The sequence below is a fragment of the Magnusiomyces paraingens genome (genome assembly GCF_902498895.1).
Source record: "Magnusiomyces paraingens strain CBS 517.90 genome assembly, contig: contig4, whole genome shotgun sequence".
Lineage (NCBI taxonomy): Eukaryota > Fungi > Ascomycota > Dipodascomycetes > Dipodascales > Dipodascaceae > Magnusiomyces > Magnusiomyces paraingens.
The window spans coordinates 1,673,985-1,696,779 of record NW_022474070.1 but is presented as its reverse complement, the minus strand read 5'-3'; the positions used below and the strand labels follow the sequence as shown (position 1 = coordinate 1,696,779).

The window sequence follows — 22,795 nt, the reverse complement described above, 5'->3', positions numbered from 1 at the left end:
ATTTAATTTAGTTTGATGGTAAATTTATTTAAAAAAATAAAAAAAATAAAAAATTTTAAATCCAAATTAGGCATTTTTAAGCGACATTTTAAAGTTCAGTTACTTTATAGTGGTGATCCAGGGTTAGTATACAACAACTTTTCAAAGGTCTCTTGGCCCAGTTGGTTAAGGCATCGTGCTAATAAACAAGCAACTTCCTTGTGATACGCGAGGATCGGCGGTTCGATCCCGCCAGAGACCATTAATTTTTTAATAATTTTTTAAATTTATTTACTGATTTATATCTAGTATTTTATTTTTCTTTTCTTATTATCTTTTTTTTTTTTATTTTTGAAGAAAGAAAGAAAATTAAAGGGAGGAAGAAAAAAAAAAAACGTGCGATGGGACGGGAGAGAAAAGAAAAATGGAAATGTAGCAAAATCGGTAGTCGATTGAATGATAGAAACAACAAAAAGAAAAAATTCAATCTGTGAAATTTCCACTTTTCTTTTCTTTTTTTTTTCTTCTTTTGATAGATAAGCTTTTAACCGGTTATAATATATAGAGGATCTTTTTATGAGAAATTTCTGGGGGAAAAAAAGTTCTACTTATTTTGTGTGTTCTAAAAAAATAAAAAAAAAACATAACGTTGATCTTTAAAAAGGTTCTTTTTTTTTTAAAATAATGATAATGATAACAAATGATGGGTAATTATGAAAAAAAAAAATAGAAACTAAGGGAAAGGGATAATTTTCATTCATACATGAGGAAATATAAATCAACTTGTCAACCATACAAAATCATCTCATAGTGATTGTGATTGTAATCATAATAACATTTTAGGGCAGAATACCTAATTTGACAGATTTGTATTTACATAATTTAACAACCAAGATAAACCCAAAAAGGTTATATATATATATATAAATCTCAAACAATTGATGATTTTTTTTTAAAAAATCGTAAGATTGTTTGGGATTTAAAAAAAAATGCCTCTGTCAAATAAGATTTTTCAAAAAAAAAAAAAAAAATAGGCGAAGACCGAAACCATTGAATTCTTCACCTCCTCCCCCTTTTTTTTTTTTTCACAGCCTTTTTTTGTTTATTTTCTTTTAAATCAACTTTAAATCTCCATTTCTATTATGACATTGTTTTTTTTCTTCCTCATCAGCCTTTTAAAGGTAAAAACTACCGACACAACTTGGTTTTTTTTTTCTTCCTCAATAATAATAGTAGAACCACCAGATAAGCTTTATTTAATTCCTGAAAAATAAAAAAAAAACTGATGACATTATGATGTCAAGTATTAAGTAGGTAAGAGAAAAATAACAAAACTTTGAAATGTAGAATTCTTTATTTTTTTTTTTTTAACAAACAAACAAACAAGAAAAAGTCATGCGACTATTATACATTTAGATTTTCTTATATTTGTGAAACTTTTCATTTAATACTTTTTGCCACGCACCGGAAAAGTCCTATGGCTTATTATTACTGTTATTTGTTATTTGTTTTTTTTTTCTTCTTCTTCTTGCTGATTATATCCGTCGTATCAGCCCTTAAATGATCTATGCATATTTCATGAGGGATCCACTCTACCGATATCACCACCACCCATTGTGCATGCGATAAAGCACAGTTTGCTGTAATATTTTTTTACAGGCAATTGGCCTTTTTCCCTTATCCCCTTTTTAGTGTCTATCTATCTAATGTTTGTCTATATAAGAAATCAAAGAGAAACTAATGGCGGGGTTCTTATTTATCGGAAATCCCGAGGGTTGGAACGGCCAAAAAAAAAAAAAAAGTTTTGTGTTTGACAGGAATCCCTTCAACGATTTTATGCTAATGGACATAAATAAAAATAAAAATAAAATATATTATCACTGCCAAAACTATCTTAATGCACATTTCCAACATAAACTTATTGGGCTTTAGAAAAATAAAAATAAACAAAAACTAGTATATTTTTCAAACTGATTGTGCACTCAGGATCTACAGATTCTAAGGGTCCTTTAATTTTTTTTTTTTATATTACACCTACTGGTTAGTTTTTTTTAAAAATAAAAATAAAAAGATTATTGTTTATTTATTTTGAAAAACATTATATTTTATTCACACACATATACACCATAGCTTTACTGATGAAAAAAAAAAAAATAGACTTTTAACTTGTAAAAATAAAGAATTTAGTCTCTTTTTTTCAGCAACCAACAATAGCAAGACAAACAAAACTTTAAAGTTGCTCTTTTGCCTAGATCTTTAAAATAAATGATGACTTTCTGCGTCATTGATTGAATTTTTTTTTTAATTTAAGTCTAGAAAAAAAAAAGTAAAAATAAATAAAAAAAAAACTCATAGCAATGTTGAATATCTCCGAAATTAAAACACCAAAGAGCAATGTTACAATGCTCTTGATTCTTGCTTAGGCTCAGTAGCTTTTAAGTGACCATAAATTGGAAATTTCAAATAAGGTTAAAGAATGGGTATGACAGATCATGGCTTTATTTTATATTTGTTTAATTTGTTTAAGAATTGTACTTGCTCACAAAACGTCATGATTAGTGTCTACCAAAAAAAAAAAAAAAGAAAAAATCTAAAGCACTAAATTTGTTATAACAGCTAATTGATTATCATATTTTTCTTTTTCTAAATATTCATATTCTATGACTTTATACTTGTCAGTTTCCTATCAATCATCCAAAGACTTTTTTCTTTTTTTTAAAGGGCTAACAACCTCTATCATAGGTTTCGGTGGTTAATAATGCTTTAAAGCCGTGCTTAATATAACTGCCGTACAATTACCCTACTTTGGAGTTTTTGTACATCTTTACCTCACAACTCCCACAAAACCAGACTTGTTTAAAACCTAATCAACTCTTATTCTTCTTTTTATTCTTCTTTTTATTTTTTTTATTGACTATTCTCAAAATTCCCTTTTAATTGCCTTTTCAATTCTATATATTTATGATAAAATTTAGTCATTCTCTTATCATTTAATACCAAAGTTTTTGATTAAACTTAGAAGTTTTAAATGCCTTATTAATTACTTATTTTGGGCCACAAGCTCTTAGAGCTAAAAGATAGTGTAGACAAGAAAATAATTACTATTTTCTTGTCTACACTATCTTTTATCATTTTTTCTTTACAAAACGCCACTCATTCCCCCCTAAAAAAAAAAAATCTAAAATGTTTCTTTAAATCTATATTTTCTGTTTTCATACCACATGTCAAACAACAATGGGTTTGGTTAAGATTTCTCATAGAAGTAACCAGTATATACTTTTGATTGATCGTTATCCCAACAGAACAAATATAAACAGCTACTACACACAGAATCCTGATTCCAGAAAATTAGTTCAGTTTACCACTCACATTCTATTTCATAACCACGAAACTCATAAGCTTGTTATCTACACCCAGACATTAAACATACAACAATATCCTTGATTAATCTGTCTTTGACCCTTACCATGGTTTTGCAAAAACTCAACTAAAAATTAACAAATTTTAAAAAGTTCGATTTTAGTATATCAAAATTGGTTTCTTGAACTGTAAAATCAATCTGATTTTTTTCATTTAATTCAGCTATACTTTATCTTAAAGTTTATAATAAAATTCTTTGGTTGGAGATTTTTAAAAACAGTAGACTGACCCAAGGTTCTCAATGGATCACCTCTATTAATTCAATATTGACTGTTACAGAGCTTTACAAAAATCAAGCTATGCTGTTAATTGGTACATTTGTTAAAGAAGTTTCATCATAGAACTGATCTCCGACTACCTAAATTTTTAAACAGTGATTTCAAATGCATCAACTTTTGATTTTTATTCTAAATTTTAACTGACTCATGCTTTATTTCTATTGAAGAAATAATTTAACATCTGTTTTTAACTGTTATCAAAGCAACTTAGAACATTTGATTTTAAACTTACAACTCTCAATGCCAACCAGTTTTATCCTTTTTTTTTACCAGCTCACTGTCAGCCAGTTGATGAGTGTAATATACAACCAGTGATTAGCCAATACATAGACCATTACGAGACTTGCAACGGCACATAAACCGACTTTTAACGAGCCTTCGAAGTTTCTGAAGTCGCTTAATAATTCATCCATAAATCCTTTAGGCAGGATATCTCAACTTAAGCTTATTATATTTCTCAGCGTTTAATCATTTACTCATTGTTTTCACACATCAATGCTTCAAAAAGCTATTATGTTGAAACTTTCTAAAAATACTGACATTGTCTGTACACCTACACACACCACTTACTTTACAAACTTAACCATAAACTCTTGTCTTGACTTTGTTTGAAATTTTTTTTACCTCCTAATGCTCTTTGTTTCGTTGATTCTGAGCCATGTTGTGACCGTATGGTTATGACACTACTGCAATTTGCTAAAATAGCGCAACCATTTTTCATAATCTTTGTTGACTTCTTAAATTAGCCTTTTTTTTTCAGTAAAGAGAATATTTTCTCTGCATGTCCACTATCAGTTAATAGGTCTAACGTAGGGTGCGCAGATAAAAATTTACATGATCTCGCCTAGTGCTGCGTCAATGCAACTATTCTTACAACAATAAGCTAAAAAAAGAAGTAGCGCTAATAAGTATCCGCGTCAGCCATCTTGCGAAAATGGTTTGTGTACGTTTGTGTGTGTCTGCGTCACCGATTTGAGTCGACCAAAAATCCTGATTTTGTGGTAACGAGGTTCATCTCGTTGTCCATAGATCGTTAACTACCATTTTGACAATCGTTACACCGGTTAAAGAAGATTAATCACGTTAAACGATCTCGTTATTTTTATTCCAAAGTTTTTCGTCGTCTACGTGTTGTTTATAATAGGAATTATATTTATTTGTACTGATGATGGTCCTGAATAAAAAAGTAACATGATATCCAATATAAGTATTGATATTGAGCGAGTTTATCTACTAATTAAACAGTCTTCTGTTGATTCAGTTAAGCCGCAATCTATTTGGACCGATGATTAAATATTAAATTTTTTTTTTACTCGTTTTAACGCGCGATATGGCTTGATAATTTATTTTAATCGCTTCCATATGTTGTTTGTTGTTATATTTTTCATATTTTTTTATTGTTTGGATTTATACTATGTTTTTGATACCTATTTTCTTTTCGCGTTGAAATGTATTTGGCTAGATAGAATATGGGAATTCTAAAGGCATTCAAGTAGGAAATCGGTAATTCATGAGTTAACGCTTTTAACTCACCGAAGCGATTTTGGGTTTATTCTACAGCCGGGCCATTTTGAAAATTATAAACCAGATTTCCATGTTATTCTTAATCGCGCATTCGAGTTCCATTTTTTTTAGTCTACACATGAACATACCAAAAAATTTTTTTTTTGAATACCAGATGTTAAAAAGGACTTTTACTATTCTTGATTCATTGAAAACCATTAATAGCATCAGAACCATTCTATTCCATGCAAAAAAAAAACAAACAAACCTATTTCTTAAGAAATGTAAAAAAAAAAATGAAAATTCATGCGTCAGCCCGGAGTCGAACCGGGGGCTCGTCGATGGCAACGACGAATTTTACCGCTAAACCACTAACGCTTTTTATTTTTTATTGAAAAAATGAGCGATATATACTCTATCAAAGGGGAAAGGGCTGGATGGTGTAAAGGGTAACACGTTCGCTCGATAGCGGAAGATACTGGGTTCGATTCCCAGAATACCCCCTTTTCCTGAGGATGTGTACGGGAGTATACACCTAAACTGAAAAACCATAGGCTACCCTGGTTACAGGAATGCCGACTCTTCCGTACAGTCTAAATAGCCTGCAGGTGATTGCGGGCCGTATCTCTGACGGAAGAGATTAAGAAATACATGGGCGTCCGTGAAGATAAGTGGAAATGGGTTGGGAAGGTTTTGGGACCGACAGACTGGTTCTCCCTGTTCCTCGTAAGCTGGCATCAGGGCCCATCTTCCGGGCTACCGGAGACGCACAGAACAGAAACCACCAGTACTAAAAAGATACAAATGAAAACCGGCAAGTCACATAGTCAGACAATAAAAGGATAGCGCAGATGCTGATGTTATATAGTTCTATAACCCTTGAATAAAAAAAAAAAAAAAAAAAAAAAAAAAAAAAAATATACTCTATCATTGCTTACCTGTTACCCGGCCTTTGTATATGCATACTATTTTATTTTTTTTTGTTACTTGCGATTTCATTCTTTCTTTTAATTTTCTGATCCGCCACTATTTGTTTTTTGATTAATTCTTTTGCTAATAAAAGCATTTTCTTGTTATTCCTAATGATTTCACAGTTTTCATTCTCGTATTTTGTTAAATATTACATCAGAAACATGCAAAACATTACATTGACACTTTTCTTTCACTCCAACTAAATCAAAGTTGCCTTTGATTCACCACGACATCTTTTAGTTTGCAACACTGGTGATGGTGGATTATCTGATACTTTTAATTTTTCAATGTCAAAAACCAGAGCCTACGGAAAGGTTCCAACTATTACAGAATTTCAATCATTCAAGTATCAGACAACTGGAAATTATGCTTCTTTTTTTTTTTATCAGTTACTTGATCAACTTCCAAATCACACCCAGGTTTCTTGCACTTCCATCTAAGTCTGTTGTTCACTTGCTCATACAGATCTTATTTTATCATACTCAGACAAGCAACTTACTCGATAAAACCTACCTAAACTTGACATACCGAAACTTGCAAACTTTGTCTTAATCTTTTTCATCTACTACGAGTGTTTCACGAGAGTTACGGTGTACAAGGACAAACAATAAAAATTGGAAATTTCATCAATATCATACCACTTACAGATATAAAATCCATGCGTCTTGACAAGCTATCTTAAGACAGTGATGCCTAATATCAAACTATAGCAGAATCAAGATCGACGCTTTGCAATTGGATCCCAGAACCTGCAAACTTAGTTTGATACCAAATACAGTTGACGGAAATATTAATATGTGCACCATTAAAAGAAATGTGAATAATGGAATTTATTTACCGGGTACTGTTACACTGTTTTATCGACTCAATCTGTTTAACACGAATAGGGTTCCAAATTATGAGATATTATTCTGCCATTAATTTGCGTCTTTGCTCAATATTTCATTTTATTTTGTCGAGACTAGTCCTTATTTACAAGACACTTGGGATAACATCTTATCGTTTTACAACTGCATTTCTACACTTAAACTTAAACTTTGGGATAGCATTCCAAACATATTAATTTTTTACAGATGTTAAGATGCGACTTTGAGAATGACATTGGGCGGCTGATTACAATCATGAATACACAAAAACCAGTTTTTATTTGCAAAGAAATAAGGAATACTCTGGACTATACGCGTTCAACAACGAAAATTTTTGAAAAAAAAGATGCCAATGATATGATACCACTTATGAAAGATATGATAATGGCGCTTGATGATGGGCGGATGAGCGATAAGGTATTATGACGATGCCACACTACAGTTTAGTACTTTATCGAAGTTCCTGCTTTGAATGTTATACATTTTTGAAAGCTATTTAAGATGCACCGAATTAAAACAGACATGACACTTGGTGATTATACATATGTTGTAATGGAGGTTATGGAAAGAATGGGAAGATGTGAGATGGACGTTGGGACTGATGGGTAAAGACTATAAGTTTCTATAACGACCAAAAGAGAGACAGAGACTTGTAACTAAGCTTGGAGACTGAGTACATGGTGAAACTCTGCACTAACTGAAAAGAAAATCCTGACTTTTTTTTTTTTTGCTGTTTAGTACTAGCTCAGATACCACCACACCTTTTTAATGATGTTTTAGAAAGCTGCAAGCTTAAACTGGTTTGCTGTTGGATTACGCTTTGTACTAATGAACTAAAGCTGACGAAAAATATTTGTTTGCTGTTACTAAGATGATGGTGGAAGTCTTTGGAATTGTCAACGCATAAATGATATTGGCTGAAAAAAAGGAAACGAGCATCGTTGCTGATCATTTGTGGAACTAAGGATCTCAAACAAGCAGTATGCAAAAACTTAGTATTGTTTAGGAAGAAATTGCAACACGTGTTCCTCTATTGGATACCAGCTCTGAAGAACCAACAACTATATTTAAAGTAACAATGTTGACTTTATTTTGACAGCTATTTTGTGTCTATCTGACCATTACAACAATATTTGAAATACTGAAAAAAGCATACCTTTTGGCAGTGGGCATCCTTTGCTTCTACATACTCATGCACAAGAACTGTTAATCCAATATCAAGCTCTGTGGATCATAATAACGCTAGTTTTAAATTATTACAAGACAAGGATGCTGTTGGACAGACTAAGGATGGTGTCTTAAGGCGTCATTAATGTGATGTCTAAGATTTGATAAAGTTGTTACTCTTCATGAAAGAAATCTACTGTATGTTGTTGCATTTTACAACAGCACTTAGAGGCAATTGGCGTACGTTTCGAATCTTTGATACCCTTTTTTTATTTCACCACTCTGGAGTGCAACAACAGATGGAAAGACGATTTAGAAAGTTGTTGCTGGATATGACGATATGACGATATGCTTATTTGATATTTAGAATGTTTTTAACGGTTTAATGACGGTCAGTTAGGAACGAATGCATTTGACATTACCCACACAAACATTAAAACGTAACGAAAGGATACCAAGACTTAAATGATACTTTAAACGAAAATTTTATGCCACATTTGAGATAAGGGGCACATCATTAAAAAGTATCTTTTGATTCTATTTAAATTTTTTTTATTTGAATTTCGAGCTTTTGGTGTTGCGATTGAGTGACTTGACCATGAGGTATCGTTGCTAATTGCAGGGCCCTTTTGAAAACTACTTGGAGGTCTTACATGACTTAATACTGAGATGTAAGGTGGTATCAGTTGGGGTCTTTCTTAACCAAATAGAGAACACGGCCTTATAGATAGGTTTGAAATCGTTGCTTGTATTCCTCCGCACTTTACTTGCGACAATCTGTCTTTGAAAATATATATTTGTAGTACCTAATAGTTTTATATAATCTTTATAACTTAGTTAATTATGTTAATGTGTTTATGATTGTATATTGCATCTCTGGATGCTGTTTTTGTCGTGTTTTCAGTGTACAAGATAAGGATAAATACCCAAGTTGACCCTTAAGCTTATACCATGAAACCCATCATAATACTTGTCCAATTGACTTGAAATTAACATATATAATAGCCAAAAATGACATCTATCTAATTAAATATAATTCTAAAGGATTAAATTATTGTCAAAGTGGTTTTAATGAAGTTTTATGCGGGGCGTGCGGTTTCATGTTGCATTATACAATTAACTATAATAAACAATCTTTAAACTGGCTTTTATGTTAAAAAAATAGTTTAAAATGGTTGCTAACTTGTTTTCTATTGAAATAAACAAAAAGAATCAAGTTTAGATGATGGTAGATACCTTTTTTATCACATTTTTAAAAATTGCAAGTTCTTAGAAATGTACACCAACTTTGAACAAAAATAACTTTTTTCAAAGATAAGTTAGAACAAAATGGATTATACTATTGAAACCATCCATGAAATCTGAATCGAATTATATAAGTTTCAAGCCAGAAATATGACTTTTTATTTTGCACTTTGCAAAAAGTCAATATTCCTGTGAATTTTAAAAAATCCTTGGATTCCAAAGGGGTTAGGGTTTAGATTTTTTTTTCTTTATTTATTAGTGTTTCAAAGTTGAACCATTTTCCTAATATGGTAAATTATACAACACCAGCCCATGGTAAATATTTACAACAGGAATAAAAGAACATTTACTTAGCCTGTTGTAAATTATTTATCAAAAATCCCTAAATTAATAAATTTTAAAATCCGAGTTGTGGAGCTTAGCGAAGTATATTGGGATGTTTGTAGAGGCTTGGAGATTCCAAAAAAACAATAAAAAAGGGGGGTTAGATTTTTGGCCAAAAATGCGAAATTCTCCAAGGCTATAGCCTTGGGGAATTGATCAAAAATGGCTCCGGATAGCTTCCGATGATTTTCCGGGTAAAACTTGGTACCCCGGTTAGCTTTGAAAATAGGATAGGAGGACTTTGCTAGACGGGACGAGTCCGTGGAGCTACTTTGGTCTGCTATCCGAGGCCGATTATGGGGGATAGGGTCCGGAGGTCATTTCAATAAACATTGTTTAGATCCAGATACATCAGCCATATCCAAGGTATTATGAGATTTTGGCATTGTAATTGAAAAAAAAAAATTAAGAAGGAAAGAATGGAATAGAAAAATGGAAACTTTTTGTGTGTAAAGAAAGAAAGAAAGAAAAAAAAAAGGTGGCAAGCACATTGTGGTTTTTGTGGGTTATTTGTTTTTTGAGGGTCTTGGCCGGTTGTTACTCAAATATAAAAGTACCAGGTAACTTGAAAAAAATTATCCGGAATTTATTATTTGGTAAGTTTTAACTGGAATCTAACAGCGATATTCTAACCAGTGCAAAATTGGAAAAGTTCCCGTCTATTATTTAAACTAGTTTGTGGGTTTACAGGGTTACATATTTACATATTTACATGTATATCTAAAAAGATTTTTTTTTTTTTCAGTTTAATTGACCAAGTAATTTTAGTTATAGTTTCTTCAACGAGGAAGATATCATTTACAGGATAACTAATCATTATCTACCCAGACCCCGTTATCACTAATAAATCTCACCATCTTGCGAAATGAGACCAATTGAATTAACACGTTTTTTTTTTCTTCATTAATTTTAACATTAAAATTTTCATAATCATTAATCTACTAAATTTTTGACATTAATTGCTAATCTCTAAGAGCAGCAATCTTCTCGTACCAAACATCGAGAGCGGTGCCAGACTCAAGACCAGGCTCGGTAATGCCATCAATGACAAAAGTAGGGCTGACATGAATAGAGTTTTGGCGAGCTTGCTTGATGAAGTACTTGAGATCAACAGCAAGAGCATTGCCCTTGTTGAGAGCCTTTTCAGCACCAGCAGGAAGTGGGGGGACCTCGACGAGTTTGAGGAATTCTTCGACGGAGACGTTGACACTTTCATTGGCAAGCTTGGCCAGACGCTTATAAGTTTCCGGGCGAGTTTCATTGTAAAGAGCCTCGTCGTAGTATTCAGGAGATCTCTCAAAAAGCACATCGTTGAACTCGAAAAACTTTTCAGGAGAGAGAACCGACACTGCAAGACCGGCCTCGTGGACAAGGGTAGACTGAGGATGCCATGGCTGGATTTGGTGACGGAAGATGAATTGCACCTTGCCAGGGAACTTGGCGTCCAAAGCAGGGATGATTTCAGACCGCAGACGGCGCCAGGCTTTAGCCGAGTAGGGGCAGACATAGTCGAGGTAGACCTCGATCTTATGGGCAGTGTTTGGGCCGAGAGTATGGGAAAGAGCGTATCTAGGAGAGATGGACATTATTGAATATATTAATTGAGGGATTGTAGGCAATTGAGTTGGATATTTATGATTGTTGTGATTGTAAAAAAAAAAGAAATAAATAAATAAAAATGTAGTGGAAGGGAAGGCAGCAATCTTTTATATTTATATATTCTGGGGAGTGCACGTGATATTGTATCGGGGTTCGCTGGAGATGAGGAAAACCCGGACTGTTAATTTGTTTTCATTAGTAATGGCCTTGGAGGTCTAGAAGACTTCAATGTGAGGAAGAAAAAAGACCAAATATGTAAGGCCAAGCTTTAAGGATCATTTTATATATAATTCTAGAAAAAGAAAGAAAGTTTATCATGAAAATTATAAGGAATTTTGAGGAGTTTCAAAGAGGTCATTCATTCATTTATTTTGCCACCAATTTTATATTTTTTATATTTTTAGTTCCGGGAGAAGTTTCAAATTAAGATTTTGAAAGTGAATTCTAAAATATATTTTTTAAACTTTGGTAATGAATACGTAACGTTATGTGACTTTTTGTTGCCTTTAACAGGTTATCTTTGAAAGCTTATTAAATGCATATATTAAAAATCATGTGACTCCCTAACCCTGAAAATCATTTTTTTTTTTTTTTTTTAAAAAAAATTCCAAATCTTCCATCTCACCACTTTGATCAGTTTCAACAAAACTTTCAGATCCTCCACCCCTAACCAAATCAAACATTTCTTTCTAAATATCATTCCAAAATGAAGTTGATGACTACAAATTTTGTCCAATGTGCTGTTAGATCTTGCTCTAAGACTTCAGATGCATTCCCACTTCAGTACTCCGAAGTCCAAATGGTCCAACAAGAAGTCGACTTTGAGCCAGAATTTCTGCTCGGACTGCTGCCGCGTCTTGACTGGCCTAATCTTGTCAAGGTCTGCGAAGAGGTAAGTCAAAAATAAAAAAAAAAAACGATTTTATAGAAAAAAAAAGATTAAAAAAGTAGTTGTTTACTAACTGTTGGTACATAGCTTGGAAACACCAGTCTGCCAAAAGATAAGCCTGATATCGAGGATGCTGAATCAGAGGAAAGCTTACAGTTCCTCAAGAACCTTCACAATCTTTTGATCGAGGTACGTTGTTGAATTCGATTTGATCTATTTCAAATATACTAACCGTTTAATTCTAGACACAAATCACAGAGGGCAACATGACATGCAGAAACTGTGGCCACACTTACTACATCAAGAACTCCATTCCTAACTTTCTTCTTCCTCCTCATCTCGCCAACTAATGTGCTTTTTTCATGACTTTTTTTTCTTGTTCTTTCTCTCTTCCTTTTTTTTTTTTAAGTTAATAAGATAGATATTTTGTTTGTAATAATGAGCATTACATATGAATGTATACATGACGGTTAAACCACCATATGTGTTTTTTTTTCTCTCCCTTTCAATGTTCACGATTTCTTTCCCATTTGTTGTCTCTATCATCGGTTAAAAAGGCGACCTGCTACGCCTCCAAAAGCGCGTGTAAGAAGACCGGTAGACAGGCTACCCATGAATCCACTTGTGACAATTGATGCTTTAGCAAACTTGTCACATCGACTGAATGCCACAGCATTGGTGATGGACAGAATAAGTGCAATGGCTGTCAGTAGTAGCCAAATAAAGCTAAGCTTGAAAAGAATCAAAACAACCCAGGCCACGGGTGTCACGTAAGAAAGAAGCCAAAAGACTTTAGAGTCGATAGGGTTAATGTAGCGTTGGGGCTAAAAAAATGTTAGTAAAAGATGGGACCTAATTAAAATATATATATATATATATAGGACTTACATCGGCAGTCTCAAAAACCCAAATTGTGCTTCCATCTGGTGCACTTTCGTTCCACCATCGAAGTCCGACTAACAGACGACCCGAGACGTTTTTGACATTCCAGAAATCGGCTGCAAGTAACAGAATGATGATGACAAAGAGTAAGACTCTTTTAAAAGATTTTTGTTAATACGAAATAAATAAATAAAAAAAAAGGGGGGGAGAGGAGCATTAAAGAGAACCATGAAAACATACTTGTTTGATGTGAAAAGAGTACCGAATATGTAAATGAAAAGGGCACCTAAACGCACGCGTTAGTCAAAGTAATAAGAGTCTATGATTTAATTTAAAACTCACTTAGCCGGAAAAAAAGGAAAAAGAGAAGAGCGATAGGATGACTACTCTCAGATAATCGCTGAAACAGGGTTCTTGGCTGTTGCTGAACAGGAGCTGTGACATCAGGTTGAGTGACTGGAAGAGTTGAAGACTAGAGAGAAAGAGCTGTTAGAGAAACAAGAGTTGTTTATTAGTGATAAAATTTCGTACCATTTTAGAAAAGTGAATATGAAGAATCTACCAAAAACGTAAGATTGAGTCTTGTAATTGTCTTTATTTTATATATATATATCTATATATATTTTTGACAAGATACAAGAACTAAAATAGCAATTTCCTCTAGGATTGAGAAATTAGCGTCAAGAAGAAGAGAGGTTGGGTATTTAGATAAATGTTGGCAGTGGTAACAAAAAACAAAATAAAAAAATAACCAGCGCAGTTTTACTTTAACACTTTGCCGTGGCCTCTCGTCGACCGGGTAATTTCCACAAACCCTCTTTTTTTTTTTTCTTAAGTATATAGACACACACTTTTTTTTTTTTTAGCTCTCATCCCATGCAAAAAAAACTTTAACGGGGAACTTTTATAGAAGAAGAGTCTCTCCATTATTTTTTCTGATTCTCCAAAAAAAAAGAAATAAAAATAAAAATAAAATGTACATTCTTAGAATCAGAACTAATCAGACAAAATGCTTGATCTCTCAGGTTAATCATAACGGAGCCTTATCAAGACGATTTTTCTCAAGATCCGTATGTTGTTGCAAGCCTATCGTCCAGATCAAAGATGTCCAACAGTTGCCGCACAAAATCTCACCCACATACACAAAAGGTTTGTAGTTGTTATCACAATATTAGAAAGAAACCTTTTCCCAGATCCAACCTTTTATTTTATTTTATTTTAATTTTTTTTTTTCAAAGTATAGTTTCTAACTCTTAGAATTATTTGTATTTTTTTAACCATTTAAAGATCCTTCAACTGCTCCTAAAAATACCCTATACCACCTTTCATGGCCCAAAGACCAACATCCTCGCAACGTCTTTTTGGTCAAGAAACCATGGCAGCCCCACGTTCGTCAGGCCATGGTAGACTTTATTCTGTATGTTTTCACTATTCCTAAAACATTCACTTCATCTAACCCATAAGTTTTTTTTTTTTTTTTTTTTTTTTTTTTTTTTTTTTTTTTTGCTAAAGATTCCTCGCCCAAAAATATCCAAAAGTCAACGTTATTGTTGAGCCTGATGTTGCAGAAGAAATAGAGCCAGACTTTGCCTTTGTCAAGCAACCAAACCTCCCGTCCTCCATTTCTCTTTACACAACAACTGCAGACTTAAATCTCCAACGAATTTATCACAAGTCCGATCTGCTAGTGACTTTTGGCGGTGATGGAACTATTCTTAAGGCTGTTTCCATGTTTTCTTCCGTCCAAGCTGCTAAGTCAACTTCCTCCACTACCAATACAAACCTCGTTGCGGTCCCTCCACCTGTTCTCTCCTTTTCCCTCGGTACCTTGGGATTTCTCATGCCTTTCCATATTACAGATGCTCATTCCGTTTTTGCTAAAGTCCATGATGGTACTGCTCCTGTCATGCACCGCCGCAGACTCAAATGCTCCGTGTATAAAGACGCACGTACCCATAAGGTCTGGCCCACAGGTGTGCCTCCCCCAGTTTTTGCTAATCCTTCTTCCGATCCCACTGCTTCACTAGAACAACAACAGCACACGGCCTCGGTCCCAGAATCAGTCACATTTGCAATGAACGACATTAATATACATCGTGGGCCAGATCCCCATCTAACATACCTCGACATTACTGTCAATGCTCACTATCTAACCACAGCCATTGCCGATGGTGTGATTATTGCAACACCTACAGGCTCAACTGCATATTCGCTTTCATCTGGTGGTTCTATCATCCATCCGGCCGTCCCTTGTACCCTCATCACACCCATTTGCCCGCGCTCGCTATCTTTCCGACCCCTTGTTTTCCCTGGAGACTCTACTATTGAAATCGCAGTCTCTCCACTAACCCGTGGTCAGTCGACCGAAATCTCCATCGACGGCGCAAATAAAGGCGTCTTGAGTCCTGGAGACAAAATTGTTATTGAGCCAGAAGATGATGGCCCTGTGCCGGGGGCTCATTCAGGTATCTGGTGCGTCGCAAAGTCTGCAGGCGACTGGATCGGACATCTCAATGGTCTTTTGGGCTTCAACTCAAAGTTTGGAGCAAAACCCTGATAGAAACACTTTTATTTATAAACATATTTCTTTTGTATATAAGTTGAATTTCCAAAAAAAAAAAAAAAAAAAAAAAAAAAAAAAAAAAAAGAAAAAAAAGAGTCCCTCAGCTTATAATGAGCATTTCATCTTCATCTTCATGGTTGCTAAACATCACCATACTTTGCATGGCCTGTTCAAGCTCACTAGCTTTTGTAGGCGACCACGGCGTAAACACAGGCTGCTGTTGTTGCTGCCCATTCCCTCCCTCACCGTCCATCTCCACGTTAAATATGGGTGTTCCAACTCCTCCACTTCCAGATTCCAACGTTGTTTGCGACTCACCTCCGTACCCTGCAAACTCAATAAACTCGACCTGGCCTTTAGCTCGTCCGAAATCCAGCTCACTGTCTTTGATTGGCATCCCAAACATAGTACTAGGGAAGTATGGGTTCTCCTCACCGTACTTGTCACCTCCACCATTCTCATACTGTTCATCTTCGTCTTCATATGTTGCCAAAATAATGTGTCGGTCTGTATGCAAAAAAGGATAAGGCAAGCAAGGTTCCAATTCGAAAAATGCTAGTGGCTCCACCTTCTGCACAAGATCCATACGTTGATCATTTTCTGGAACATGAATCTTGCTCTTGATTCCATTGCCAAGAGCACTTTCTCCATCCTTGACAATCTCAATACCAATCTCCGGTGTCAAAAAACTTTCAGCAACTGGATGCCATGGCAAATCGTATTTCCAAGCCGTGCACCCAGTCACAACATCAACAACAAGAAGCTGGCCTTCACGTAACATTAAAATCTTATTATACGGAGCAGCTTCAATATTACTAAGATTACCTCCTTTGGAAAGAACGTCATTTGTAAGCGAATCATTAATTTGATTCTCATTATTGTTATTGTTATTTTCTCCTTGCCCATGATTCTCGGTTGATTCATGCGCGGCAGCAGCTGAATCCGGAGATGGGAGAGGTGTAGGTACTTGGGACTGGTGACGTTTGCGGGGATCTTTCTCGCTGCCAATCGTTTCAGGGACAAGCATCATGCTCTGGATATTCCATCCAGATAACTTCCAAATCTTGCTAAAATTATTGAAAATGACTCGCGAGAGTGGACCAGTCTTGTTACTGTTGCCGCTGCCATTACCACTCCCGGAACCACTACCAGATCCAGAAACATCCCTACTGCCAAGTACCCCTCCTCCTCCACCACCACCACCCCCGCCAGTTAACCCACCACCAACAACCCCACCACCTCCTCCTGGTGAGCCGTTGAATCCACCTTTTGAACTGATAGAAGCTGGAGATGATCCTGCTGGAGAATACATTGTAGTTTCAAAGGCGTTCCATGGCTGACGTTCAAACCAGTGAACACTACCCTTTTCACGGGTAATAATACCAAACCCGCCATCACTGTCCCATTCAACTTGGAACACCTTGGCAGGTGTCATGCCACGAGAATACTTGCCGCTGAGGCTGACCTGGTAAGGCACAAACGACAAGTCAAAAGTAAATATATTTTCTCCACGCGCAGAGACCGTGGCCAGCACAGAGTCAAAGGGCGAAAGGGAAAGGTGGGAAATGCCCTGTGGTGGGGTAAAAGTACAGATAGGCGAATTTGTCTCAAGATCAATCACCTGGACAGGTGGGGAATTAGCATTTACCTGAAACAAGCTCGAAAGTGCAGCAGGCAAATTCGCAACAACAGCAGCTGGTACGGCAGGACGCATCCCGCCTGCAACGCCGCCCCCAAGCCCACCACCAAGTCCACCACCACCGTCATACTTTGGAGGTGCTACAGCAACGCGACCAGACGAATCGACGCTAAACTTGTTATTTCCAACAAGAATAATGTTCGATTCACGGCGCTTATTATTGTAGGCACCGCTGCTGACGCCTGAAACACCGGCAGCTGCTCCTGCTGCTGGCGCCAAGTAGTGCTTAATACCGGCAACACCAACGTCGGAGATGGTTTTGAGGGAAGATGCAGTTGTGATGGAGAGGTTTTCTAATATACGGTCTAGTAATTGTCCTGGGGGAGGAAGTTTAAGAGGAGTGTAGAGAGCTGAAGCTGAGGGACCCTGGGCAGCCCCATTATTAGAGGATGTAGTAGAACCCAAGGCAGATGAGGAGTCTGGCCGTGCACCTGGTGGCATGAGCTGTGTTGGGGAATACACGAGCCAGCGACCAGAAATGTCAAAGAGTGGGAGCCCCTCAGCATTAAGGTTTGTTTCGAGACCTGAAAGAGGGAGAGGCAAAAACTCTGGGACAGAAAAGAGAGTGACTACACCAGAAGTTGTGATGATTGCAATGCATGAAGCCGAGTGTTTTGCATAAATGGAGTAGGGTCCTGGACCGGAAGACGCTGGTGGCAAGACGAGCGACTGTACAAAGCTTGGTTTTTTATTAAGTTGGTGAACCTCCAAGTAAATTGTTTCTTTGCGGAGGACCTGAAGAAGAACGAGGTTGCGGGTTGCGTCAGAGGTCAGCAGACCATTATCGTCGTAGGAATCTTTTCTTGATTTATTTTCTGATGACGATGTCGAAGAGTCTGTAGAAGGTGTAATATTTGCGGCTGTGGCTGGAATGAAATGGGCTGTAATAATTTTCCCATTAACCCCAAAGGTAGAGCCTGATATGCAAAACGAGCAATCTTTAGCTGAGAAGCTCCAGAGTTGTGCAACAGAGGGGTACGCTAGCAGTACTTGGCCAGAATTTGACGAAAGCTCAATGTTTGGTTTTGCATGATAAGCATTGCGTGCACTGGCTTGGAGCAGCGCGGCATCCGCAAAGCCGGAGGCTGGAGGGGGTGAAGCCGGACCTCCTATAACAATCGGTTGAGATGAGTCTTTAAACTGCGAAGATGGAGCTGCAGCGGCTGCAGCGGCCGCGGCAGCAGCAGCCGCAGCAGCAGCAGCTTGAGAAGACGGTGAAGAGCTTTGAGTTGCAGTTTGTGAAGGAAAAATATGGGACCGAGTCCAACGTGTTGCAGAAGTTAAGAAATCAATGTCATTGAAGGGGATTGGGCTGTTATTAAGCAAGGAGATAAGAGTTAATTAGGATGAATAAAGGAAATTTTTTAGATTAGATTACGTACGATTTATAGATTTTGGTAGAATCGTGAGTCGATAAAGGAGTCTTGATCGACATGATGATGGCGATTTGACTAGAAAGACAGAATTTGGAAAGTTTTTTTTTTTTATTTTATAAAAATTGTTGGAATAGTGATTGTATTTATATAGAATTGAAGATTAGAAAACAAACGAGGTGTTATGTGTGTGGGAAAGAGTGCGCAGGGGTGGGAGGATTTGCCCTTTTAACAGGCGCAGTTTTTTTTATTTTTTTGCTTGTTGGGGAGTATTTGTAGTATAGTAATAGTTAAGTTAGTAGATATTTATTTTTATTTTTTTTTTTGACATATGAGATAAGATAAGTGGCAGACTGTTTAGCACATATCATACTTACACACAGCAACCACGTGAGCAACAAACTAGTGAGCCGCAGCAGTTCAGATGAGTCACATATTACATAAGTGATATAATATTTATACAGTCCTAAATTTACTCAATAATGCGGCTTTAATAGTCGACTGGCACGCAATATCACTCAAAATATCCAAAGTTCAAGTTTATATTTAATTTTAATGATAACAACGACTCTCCGTCCAAAAAAAATAAAAAATAAAAAAAAAAAAAACATCTAAAATCTAATTATTCTATCATTCAATTCATAAATCTCTTCTAGTTCTTTTCATTCTTCTTCTCTTCAAGTTCACTTTTCTTATACTCAATGAACCGAGCAAGATTCATTGTAGCCTCCGTAGCCTTTTCCTTCAAAGCATAGTCCTTAACCTTGCTAATGCGCTTGAATGTCACTCGTAACTTTGGCAGCAACACTGTAAGTTTCTGGTTAATACCTCCTTGGACAAATACAGCTTCGTCCCACTCGCTCTCACCATCGCCAAAAATGGAAAATAGCGCGTAAATCACGTCAATAGCCACTTTTTCATTCAGGCCTCCAACTGCAGACGCTCCCTTGGTCACCACAATATCAAGCAGAGTCAACAAATACTCTCCAACCCGCTGTGTCAGCTCAACACGGCCAGGGGTTTTGGCCAAAACTGTAAAGAACCCAATTAATCGCACGTAGTGCTCGCTGGCCTCGGCTGCAGGGTACAGAGTCGAGATGGTTTCCGACTGCGAAATTAAAAAGTTGATAGCTTCAGGCGTTATCGGAACAACCCCGTCGAAAAACGACGCAATTGCCCACAAAATGCCCACCGAAGAATTTATCGACTCAATCTCAACAAACGGTTTGTTTTCGGTAGTTGTCACGTGCGGAAGAAGCTCTGTCCACAGCTGCTCTGCTTGCTGCTTCCATAAAGTGGCATATTTCCGGTTGGCCTCTAGAGACCATGCAAGGTTATTCAGCACGTTAAGAGTTCGTGATAAATATTCACTATGTGGTAAAAGCTTGAATAAAGTGGGGATAACCTGCTCTTGCAAATATTGAAAAGTTGGCTCCAAAACGCTGTTATTATCAAATCCCCAAAATTCTTCCTGAACAGGGGTTTCTTCAACAGCAACAGACTTTCGAATATAAAGCTCCATATCTTCATCCTTATCATCTTCCATATCTTCGTCCACCTCCTGTGGCTTAGGCGCACAGGGCTGCTTCTTGGGGTCCACAGAAATGGTCTCAGCAATAGCTGCAACCACCTCAAGAGAAATCTGCACACCCTCTGCAAGGTACTTACTGGTCACTGCCTTTTTATATAATGCAATGGCCTCCTTGGGTTCCAGGCCGTCGGCAGTCGCGGTAATATCTTGCTGGATGGCCGAGACGTCGACCGATGTCATAAAAGTATTGAGTGCCTGGAGAACCTCTAAAATATGTGGTGCAACACTGGAAAGTTCCTCAGTGGCATCTGTGAGAGAAATCTGAATCGAATTATACTTTAAGCCATTAAGGTATACAAGACCCAAAGGTGTGTGCTTTGATGGGGTTTCAAGAATCTCTGGTAATGGCAAAGTGGAAACCGATTTGATAAAAGGCTTATTGTCTTGTGAAAAAATGTAGAGAGCCTCGCAAGCAGCACCGAAAAGCGCTGATGTAATTTGCTTTTGAGAAAATGCAGTAACGATTGTAACGAGAACGGTAGGCAGAATCTCGCTTAGCTTTTCGCAAATATCGTCGAAAATGCTATCACTAGACAAAGCCATGGCTGAAAGCAGACCAACCACGTTTTCAAGCAAATCGTTGCTGTCCTTAGTTCCAACATTATTAGCCTTGTTAGACAAAAGTATCTTGATGGCTTGCAAAATGTCCTGGCGCCAGAGAAATACGGTAGAGTCGTATCCCTCTTCAATGCTAATATTCCGCAGCAGACCATATGACTCAGTGATTATATCATTATTGGTTTCTTTGGCAAGAATTTCCAAAATATACTTAAGCAAACGCTCCTTGAGGAACAATGTACGGTTCTTGGGGGTTTCACATAAAAGGGTAATCTCAGAAAGGGAAGCGGATCGCGTTTCTTCGCTTTCAGAGTTCAAGCTTTCAATCAAAGGCTTGACCTTGGTTTCAATAAACTGGGTGTCTTTGTTATTGACACCAGAAGCAGGAGAAGAAGCAAACTTAGCGTTGCGGGCCTTTGACTTGTTAGCTTTCTTTGTTTTTGCCATTTTTCTATTTGATATTGTGTAATGTTGTTTAAGGTAAAAAAAAAAAAAATTTGGAGATCATTGAAAAAAAAAAAAAATTTTTTTTCAATCCCCGCGTATATTCCAGCACTAAGTATCTTAAAAACTATGGCAATATCCGGAAAATTACCACTTGAAAACTTTTCTTACTGCACCACCCAAATTTTTAATTTTTTTCTTCCCTTCCCACCTCTTTTTTTTTTTTTTTTTTTCATCACCACCACCAACCCCATCTACACACTACAGAAATGCTTTCCATCTTAAGGAGATCCAACATCACTGCAGCTCGATCCCTGCTGCTCACTACCCGTTTCTACTCTGCGCAGGCGGCCCCGGCGGCTGCTCCTGCTGCTAAGCCCAAGGGACCCATTTCTTCGTGCCCCGCAGGAACCGTTATTAAGGGCCTCAACATTAGAAAGGGTCAGGACCCCATTGTCGCGCGTCCTGACGAAGAGTACCCAGAATGGCTGTGGACCGTGTTGGACAAGAAGGCCCAAGATAAGAGGCTCGAGCAAGACCCAATCAAGGCTGCAAGGAAGCTGCGACGGCAAGAAAACCGCAAGAAGATTAAGGATAATAACTTCTTGGCCAAGATGTCGAAATAAATGAAACCAAACATCACTTTTGTATATACAGAATTAAAGAAAAAAAAACACAAATCAACACATCATTACTTTGTACATAGAAAAAACAAACATTTACTGCTCTTTAGAGACTTCGTTATTATTATTATTATTGTTATTCGCATCCAGATTATTGATGGCTGCGCTTTCGTATCTTTGGATCTCCTGCTCAATCTGTGGCTTTAAGGCGCCATCTTTTCGTAATTGCTCACTTCGACAGTCAGTATTGATGTTAAAGGAATCAGCATAAGGGCACATACATAATCATGGGCTGGAAAAACGCATAGCCAGTAGCTATTCCTACGACAGCTGTAACAACAGGAATAGATTTAACAAGGAGATTCGACATTTTGGATTGATTTAATTTAGGGGAGTTTTTTTTTTTGGTGATTGTTAGATATGAGAGGGAGAAATTATTGGGGAGGACCAAAAGCTTGTTTAGAGTAGAAATAGATTACCTCATCTTTATGTAATCATGTTTATTTTGGACCAGTATTTAAAAATAACGGCTCTTTCTTTTGATCTCTATTGTCATCTCTCCATATATCACACACACACACACACACACACACACACACAAATAGACAATGCTGGATGGTTTCGGTATGTTGCGAAACACACATAAACTCTTTGGGTTCTTTGATCATTAAATATTTTTTTTTAAAATAAAAAAAAAAGCATTAAAAGTTTAGCGGAATATCACTATTAAATCTGATGAGGAACAGCAAAACCAGCAAGA

General features: G+C 36.6%; 8 protein-coding genes across 8 annotated transcripts; 3 read left to right on the top strand and 5 right to left on the bottom strand.

Annotated features, from left to right (window-relative positions):
* Positions 1-10,776: 10,776 nt before the first annotated feature.
* SAPINGB_P005306 (uncharacterized protein) lies at positions 10,777-11,400 on the bottom strand (the record flags this gene model as incomplete). Its single annotated transcript, XM_032000020.1, has 1 exon — positions 10,777-11,400. One exon carries the CDS (start codon positions 11,398-11,400, stop codon positions 10,777-10,779), a length of 624 nt encoding a protein of 207 aa, XP_031855911.1.
* Positions 11,401-12,119: 719 nt separating this feature from the next.
* SAPINGB_P005305 (uncharacterized protein) lies at positions 12,120-12,652 on the top strand (the record flags this gene model as incomplete). Its single annotated transcript, XM_032000019.1, has 3 exons — positions 12,120-12,305; positions 12,390-12,491; positions 12,548-12,652. The coding sequence occupies 3 exons, from the start codon at positions 12,120-12,122 to the stop codon at positions 12,650-12,652; spliced, it is 393 nt and encodes a 130-aa protein (XP_031855910.1).
* Positions 12,653-12,844: 192 nt separating this feature from the next.
* On the bottom strand, positions 12,845-13,718 carry SAPINGB_P005304 (uncharacterized protein; the record flags this gene model as incomplete). The annotated part of the gene is made up of 5 exons (XM_032000018.1): positions 12,845-13,126; positions 13,191-13,338; positions 13,425-13,470; positions 13,527-13,656; positions 13,716-13,718. The coding sequence occupies 5 exons, from the start codon at positions 13,716-13,718 to the stop codon at positions 12,845-12,847; spliced, it is 609 nt and encodes a 202-aa protein (XP_031855909.1).
* A 440-nt stretch (positions 13,719-14,158) lies between these two features.
* SAPINGB_P005303 (uncharacterized protein) lies at positions 14,159-15,741 on the top strand (the record flags this gene model as incomplete). Its single annotated transcript, XM_032000017.1, has 3 exons — positions 14,159-14,333; positions 14,472-14,601; positions 14,697-15,741. 3 exons carry the CDS (start codon positions 14,159-14,161, stop codon positions 15,739-15,741), a joined length of 1,350 nt encoding a protein of 449 aa, XP_031855908.1.
* Positions 15,742-15,847: 106 nt separating this feature from the next.
* SAPINGB_P005302 (uncharacterized protein) lies at positions 15,848-18,881 on the bottom strand (the record flags this gene model as incomplete). Its single annotated transcript, XM_032000016.1, has 2 exons — positions 15,848-18,758; positions 18,829-18,881. 2 exons carry the CDS (start codon positions 18,879-18,881, stop codon positions 15,848-15,850), a joined length of 2,964 nt encoding a protein of 987 aa, XP_031855907.1.
* A 590-nt stretch (positions 18,882-19,471) lies between these two features.
* SAPINGB_P005301 (uncharacterized protein) lies at positions 19,472-21,415 on the bottom strand (the record flags this gene model as incomplete). The annotated part of the gene is made up of 1 exon (XM_032000015.1): positions 19,472-21,415. The coding sequence occupies one exon, from the start codon at positions 21,413-21,415 to the stop codon at positions 19,472-19,474; it is 1,944 nt and encodes a 647-aa protein (XP_031855906.1).
* Positions 21,416-21,681: 266 nt separating this feature from the next.
* Positions 21,682-22,038, top strand: SAPINGB_P005300 (mitochondrial 54S ribosomal protein mL54; the record flags this gene model as incomplete). The annotated part of the gene is made up of 1 exon (XM_032000014.1): positions 21,682-22,038. One exon carries the CDS (start codon positions 21,682-21,684, stop codon positions 22,036-22,038), a length of 357 nt encoding a protein of 118 aa, XP_031855905.1.
* Positions 22,039-22,131: 93 nt separating this feature from the next.
* On the bottom strand, positions 22,132-22,405 carry SAPINGB_P005299 (uncharacterized protein; the record flags this gene model as incomplete). Its single annotated transcript, XM_032000013.1, has 2 exons — positions 22,132-22,267; positions 22,317-22,405. 2 exons carry the CDS (start codon positions 22,403-22,405, stop codon positions 22,132-22,134), a joined length of 225 nt encoding a protein of 74 aa, XP_031855904.1.
* Positions 22,406-22,795: the final 390 nt, after the last annotated feature.